General features: G+C 51.5%; 1 protein-coding gene across 1 annotated transcript in view; it reads right to left on the bottom strand.

The window, feature by feature from the left end:
* The window catches only part of LOC308309588 (breakpoint cluster region protein-like), a 124,193-nt gene extending 121,283 nt beyond the window's left edge, over window positions 1-2,910 (bottom strand). The window contains exon 1 of the mRNA XM_080755500.1: window positions 2,781-2,910. Coding sequence (XP_080611626.1) covers window positions 2,781-2,844 — 64 coding nt within the window. The 5' untranslated portion in view covers window positions 2,845-2,910. The remainder of the gene's footprint in view (window positions 1-2,780) is intronic.
* Between the last annotated feature and the right edge of the window lie 4,391 nt (window positions 2,911-7,301).

Below are 7,301 nucleotides of genomic sequence, written 5' to 3' on the forward strand. Positions count from 1 at the left end.
GTCCAGTGAAGCGAGACGATAGCTCTCTCTGCCTTTCCACCGTCTAAACGTCTTCCTCAGTATTCCTTGCCAACGCTCACCCCCCCATCACGTATCCTGCTCTCTGTTAACCTCTAGTTAATGTCTTCTAAAATCATGACGGTTTTCTGAAGAAAGAAAAAACTACGTTTCTATATCAGTGGTTTTCAAACTATTTAATGTCAAGGACCCCCCCCCCCAAAAAACATGATATGTATTTGGCCGCCGACCCAACCTCACTCTCACTCTCTCAGGAGAGAGAGAGAGTGAGATAATCCTAAATATTAGCAGCCGGGCCATATGCTTGTTTAGGGACCTTTCATCATAGATGGTGAGCTCCCTAGATTAGGAGATACAAGGGATTCTTTCTGCAGCGGTAAACAGGGAAGTGAACGGGACCGCAGATGTTGCGAAGAGCAAGGAGTATATGGTGGCCTTGGAGGCCAACTAAAAAAAATAAAGAAATTCAGAATAGTTTTCTCTCGTTTGATATCAATAGCCCTGTACGTGCCCCGGCCACCGGCGTACTTGGGAACGATGCAACTTGGGAACCTAATGATATACGTTGTCATATAGCACCCGTTTTAACTGTCAGCCGGTGTCCCACATGGAGATCTGTGCATGTGCCTGTGTGTGTGAGAAGACTGGCCCACTGGCAGAGCCTGATTGGTTGAGCCTCAATTGGCTGAGGCAGAGGCTGGAAATTGCACAGGTGAAAGGAGTTATTGGCCTCATTAGGCCCACTGGCAGAGCCTGGCCCAGGTGAAAGGAGTTGGCCTCATTAGGCCCACTGGCAGGGCCAGGCCCAGGTGAAAGGAGTTGGCCTCATTAGGCCCTGCACTGACAGAGCCTGAACAGAGCCTTTTGTGGGTCCGACCGACTCGATACCCGGCACTGCACTCCCTGTGGGGGTGTGGAACGCCCGTGTGTCGAACTCATCGTTATGGGGCGAGCGCACACAAACACACACACACACACACACACACACACACAGTGCTAAATGGCCAAGAGGTGCCATTGCAGCTATGCTGACCGCAGTGACCGTGGCAAACAAAGATTGCATTTCAGACAATTTACTTGAAAGTTCTGAACTATACTTTGTATACATTACGTCTCATAATGTGCTTACACAAAGTGGGAAACCCAACTGTAAATTAACCCCCCCCCCCCCCCCCCCCCCTGGCCTGCATGTGCATATATACGAAACTTATTCTTGTACCATTTGCCTATAGCAGTCATTAGCAGATCTACAAGCTCATAGGAGTGGCGCGCTACGAGCTCCTACGAAAAAAAGGAGGATTTAGAAGAATTGTTTTAAATCTCGAGGTCAGGCCTTGAATGGGCTAAAAAAAAGGCAGATAAGAAAAGGAGTTTCTGCTCGAAGGTTTCAGTGAATGACGGTCCTCCGAATCGAGAACAAAAGTCTCGTGACGCGAGGCAGAGACGGGACCGCCATTGGGATTCCATCGAACGCTGCCGGGAAACATCTGCCAAAGGGCTAAAAGACATCCCTCCTTTCAACTGGAGCCCCGACTGCATTTCTATATTCGCCCAGCTGACATTCCAGGAAGAAGAGGTGGATCTCTCTCTCTCTCTCTCTCTCTCTCCCACGCAAGGCCATCCAGAGGACATGCAGCCAGGTATATGGAGCACAGCGCACGCACGCACGCACGCACACACACACCAGTGGTGGGAAGTAACTTTTACGTGGAAAGTTATTTTACGTAAGTTCTGTACTTTAGTACAATTTTGTGGTATTTGTACTTTACTTGAGTATTTCCAATTTCCAGTACTTTTACTTCTACTCCACTACATCTCAGAGCCACAAGTTGTACTTTTACTTCAGTACAACTATTTGAAAACTTTAGTTACTGGTTACTTTGGCGATTTTAATTTTGATTAGAAAACACACATCAACCACGTCAACCCTATATACATTTCCGCCATTTGAAAATAGCCGATCTACAAGCTCAACATGCGTCGCATTGTGAGCTTGTAGATCGGCTATTTTCAAACTTTTACTTTTAGTACTTAAGTACATTTTGATGCCGACACTTTTGTACTTTTACTCAAGTAAATGTTCAATTCCGTACTTTGACTTAGTAAACGTAGTTCTAAATTGCAGTATTGGTACTTTTACTTAAGTTAAACAATTGAGTACTTTTACACACACACACACACACACACACACACACACACACACACACACACACCAGAGTCTAGAACGGGAACATAACTATGGTCTACACTCTAGAGTCTACACACACTCTATACTGGAGGAAACATGAAAGGGAAGAACAGCTCCCGATCCTAAAAACATGACTCAAACAACACTGCTTTAAAGAGCAACCTCTCACAGCGCATACTGGCTGTTAAACATGTGTAATTAGCCCGCAGCGGTAACAGGATTATCCGCTAGCTGGGGCCTATACTTCTGTCCAGTGCAGGCAACTATCTATGAAATTACCTCAGCCCATATGGGTCAAGGAAGGATGACATACCGGTAAACACACGAAGAAAACAATGCCAAAAAAATACTATAGGCAGCAGCAACACGTGGCTATATATCAAAACAACAGCGACTGAAACGATAGCAGCATTTAAACAACATTCACAAAGATATATTACTTTCATCCATTCTTGCATTTAAATTCATATTTCTCCACACTTACAACAGACCCACTACCGATTCTTTGTTTTACCACTGGCAAAAAAGGTGAAATACAAATTAAAGAAGGTGTGGAAGGTGGCCATGCACTCACCTAGGTGGTGGTCTCCGTGGAAACTGTTGTCGTGGGAGCTCCTCCCTCCGTGTGGGAGGGGCATGATGAGGAGGGGGTCGTGGTGGTGAGAGGCGGGCGGCGGCCAGATCTGGCCGGTCTTCCGGACGCTGACGATGGTGGCCTCGGACATGACCACGTGGCCTCCTCCTCCTCCTCCTCCACCTCCTCCTCCCTGCTGCTGTTGCTGCTGCCGGTGGCTGTGGTGGCTGTGGTGGTGGTGGTGGTGGTGGTGGCGCTTCTGAGACTGCGGCGTGGGCGGGCTGCTGCCGCTGTCGAAGGAGTGCTGGGAGTTCTGGGAGTTCTGCGACGGCGAGCGGCTCTTCTCCCTGGTGAAGCCGGCGGGCCTCCGGAAGCCCCCGCCCCCGCCCCCAGCCGCCGTGGCGGTGGCGGTGGTGTTGGCCGCCGCCAGGGCGGTCATGGTGGTGGTGCTGGTGGGACTCGGGGACACGTGGCTGGACTGGCCCGACGAGGAGAAGTCCTCCTCGCTCGACGTCAGGTTCTCGTTGGACGAGCAGTCGGGGGTGTAGCCGCCACACACGCCTCCTCCACCTCCGCCTCCTCCGCCCGCGTCCTCGAAGCTCCCGGGGGAGTACGAGCGCCGCGGCCACGTCAGGAGGTGGTCGTCGACGCCGCCGCCTCCGCCGTGGTCCCTCATGGTGACTCCTCCTTCGCCCATCATCATCACCCCGCCGACGTAGACGCTGGAGTAGGCCTGGAACTCGGCGGGCTGACAGGGAGGAGGAGGAAGAGGAGGCTGCTGCCTGCCTCCTCCTCCGTTGGCGGCTCTCGAGTGCCGAGCGTTGCTGCTGCTCGGCGGCTCTCCCCCCCTCTCGTCCTCGTACTCGGCGGACTCGTAGCTGTCGCCGCCGCAGGTGCTCTCGGTGGAGCGGCCGCGGTAGATGGGCCGGTGGTGGGGGGCGGCGGCTACGGTGGCCAGGTTCCCCGGCAGCGAATGCAAGGACCTCTTGCGCTCCATCTGCATCGTCGTGGTGGTGGCCCCGTGGCCGCCCGAGGAGACCTCGCGGTCGTTGACGCGCACCAGGCCGCGCTCGTGGTGGAACTCCATGTTGGTGTAGAACGGCGGCGGTGGTGGCTGGGGCGGCGGCTGCTGCTGGGTGGTGCCCTTGGTGGCCACGTCCGCGGCGCCCGAGTGAGAGTTGGCGCGCTTGATCCTCTCGAAGTTGGAGCGGAGCGCCGCCACGCCCAGCCCCATGCCGAGCTTGTCTTTGGGATCGGCGGCCGCCGCGGCCGCCGCGGCGGCGGGGAGGAGGAGGAGGAGCTCCTTGTTGTTGTTGTCCAGGGGGAGGAGAGGCGCTTGTTGTTGTTGTTGTTGTTGTTGTTGTTGGCTGGGACGACGATGGGGGGAGACGGTGGAGACGTTGGCCCCTCGTTGTTGTTGTTTCGACGGAGAACACGACGACGACGAAGAGTCCAGGTTGTCGCAGCAGGACGCACAGGACTCGGCCTGCGGCGGCGGCACCTCGAAGGCCGACTCCTCCTCCCCCCTCTGCACCAGGCCGCCGCCGTCTCCTCCTCCGTGGTGGGACGCAGACTTCCTGGCCGGAGGCGCCCTGGGTTTGGACGACGACGACGACGACGATTCCACCACCACCACCGCCACCGGTTGGAAGCGGCTCCTCTCCCCGCTGCATCCGACCTGTCCTCCTCCTCCTCCTCCTCCTCCTCCGCCTCCTCCGCCCGTCTCCTGCATGTGTGGCTGCTGGGGCAGGCAGTCACAGTCCGCGGCGGTGGCGTCGGCGCCACCTTGCATCGAGGAGGGGTCCACGCAGCCCTCGTTGAGCGGCGTCTTCCGGAAGCCCCAGCGCTGCCGGTCGTAGCTCTTCCGCTCCTTGGCCAGCAGCGTCTGCAGGTAGATCATGCGGAAGCGCTCCTTGTTCACCTCCTGCTCCAGCCGGCGGATGGACGCCTTGCAGCGCTCCAGCTCCTGCTCGATGCCCCCCACGGAGCGCAGCTCCATCTTGGGGGGCTCCGACTCGGGGAACTGCGCCTTCCACGCTTCCACGAAGCCCACCGGCTCCACCATTGTTTTTTTTGTGTAGTAGGGTTTTCTCTCTATCTCGCTCTCGCTCTGAGCGACCCTGGTTCACACAAGGATGATGTCACGGGTTCAGTGTGTGTGTGTGTGTGTGTGTGTGTGTGTGTGTGTGTGTGTGTGTGTGTCGCCTTTAACGGTCCAGTAGGATATTCGACACAGGAGAGAAAAAAAAAGGATACGTATTTTTGACAACAAATCCAATCAGAGTAGCCTACGATGGTTAATTACAAAAGAAATAATCAATACAAGACTAGATATTGACAACCTAGCAGTTTAACGGTGTGTCGCAACTCGAGAGAAAAAAATAGACCATGACTGCCTTATTCAGAAGAACAATTCGGGGAAACGTGTTATAATATGAACCGATAATATGAGAATACAATTTTGCACAGCGGTCGCCTTTCTTCTCGTCATATGCACGATTCCCTCCCTGCACAGTATGAAGGAAAAGAAATCTCGGCTTCTTCGACACAATGACAGCATCTGTGCTGTGACCTCCTCCTCGCTGCTATCGTTTGTTTTGAAACAGTACGCTCCCATTTTTACTTACTTTCTATATCAATAATTCACACCTATAGAGATAGTAGTAGTAGTAGTGGTGGTAGTAGTAGTAGTACTCCATTCAGGTTTTGTTGTCCGTCGTTCATTCATATTAGAATATTCCCCCGGTGATTATCTTCAATTGCTGCCTGCTGGTATAGCTCTCTTTGTACCGGAGAGAGAGAGAGAGAGAGAGAGAGAGAGAGGCGCTCAAGGAGAATGGATACACACAAAAAAAGAGAGTATGGTCTCTTAAACGACGACCACAGCAAAAAGAAGAGGAAAAAGAACTACACAAATACAAGCGTAGTCCTCTCGGCTGCTGCTAGACGGAATGCTACAGGGGTAGGTTCGTGTTTCTTCGATCCGCGCCCGTTATATCCACATTTTTTTCATTGCACATGATTTGTCTGCGCGGAGGACGTCTCGATCTCTCTCCCTCTCTCTCTCTCTTCAGATTGTTCTTCTAGCCTGGCTGGTAGTGGTGGCGTGTGTGTCAGTGTGTGTGTGTGTGCGTATGTGTGTATGTGTGCGTTTCCATTCCAACAATGGGAGGGACCTAGACACTATATGATTGACACAAGGGTATCCTTGTGGGAGAACTCGCCGGTTTTTTTCCCCCCCAACTCACCGGCGGGAGTGAAAAAATTCTTCATCAATGTTTTCGAAATTCGATGACGATCATCGTTTATATTATGCCAAACATGCATAAACTCTCTCTCTCTCTCTCTCTCTCTCTCTCTCTCTCTCTCTCTCTCTCTCTCTCTCTCTCTCTCTCTCTCTCTCTCCAATTTAAATGAAGGTGAAGTAAAGTGGCGAGTTGTCCGGTATCCGACACAAGCGATCGCGTTGGTTAAAGAGACAGGCAGCAGCAGCAGCAAAGGATCGGACCACAAAGTGAACTGAACTCACCTGGATTACAGATAGACAGAGACAGTTATTATACTGTACAAATATGTCAGTCATCATGTCGTCGTGGCATTCAATTAAAGAAGAACTCTGACTCCGATCCAGTCGCCTTTGGGATCGTCAATTTGTGTTAATTGCCCAGTGTTGTTTTATATACATCACAAACACGATATTAATATTATTACATGATGTAGTGCATGTAAATGGTAATAGGTAGGCTATTTGAAAATTGCAATAAACACCCGTCTTATATTCATCTCTCTCTGTGTGTGCGTGTCAGCATTTCCATTTCAACAATATGAGAATTGGAGGACGAGACCGACCAGATTCTATATTATGATTGATGGACGGACATAATAAAGTGATGATCGCGCCGGACGATAAAGAGACAGATAATAGCTATAGAGAGGACCATCTGAATACACACATGGATTCTTCCTCCTCAACTGGCTGGATTTTTTGGGGATTAACACTTACTTACGAAGACAAATAATTACCTTCTCTATAGTTGTCACCATATCACCTCATCCATACCATTTCGTTGTCCAGCCTTTCATAAAAGATAAATAAATAAACAGTATAGGCTAATTGCCTGACTGACAGACAGACAGACAGTGGATGTTGAAGCTGCAACCCGTGAGGCTTGTGCGCCCTCTCTCGACGGAGAGCTGTAATAGCAACTGTATAGCCTGTAAATGTAATGGAACCTATTATTACAGCCTATGACTGGAAGTTGGAACACCCGGGATTCGAACCGCGATCGAGTCGCGACGAGTCCCAGATTCTATACCGGCGCTATTAGGAGGGAATCCAGTTTGTCAATCAGTTGTGTCATAAAATAATACTCAAAACCGGGGGGGAGTCGGGGACCACAGTCCACAGGCGTGAAGGAGACCCGTCTATAGTGCGTCTACCTAAAACCGCTGCACTGCCGATGTATGCATGGTTTCATTGACAATACGATATAGTGTTTCTCAACCTGTGGGGCCGGGGCC

This window comes from Protomyctophum bolini (genome assembly GCF_963924005.1).
Source record: "Protomyctophum bolini genome assembly, chromosome: 22".
In the NCBI taxonomy this organism is placed as follows: Eukaryota; Metazoa; Chordata; class Actinopteri; order Myctophiformes; family Myctophidae; genus Protomyctophum; species Protomyctophum bolini.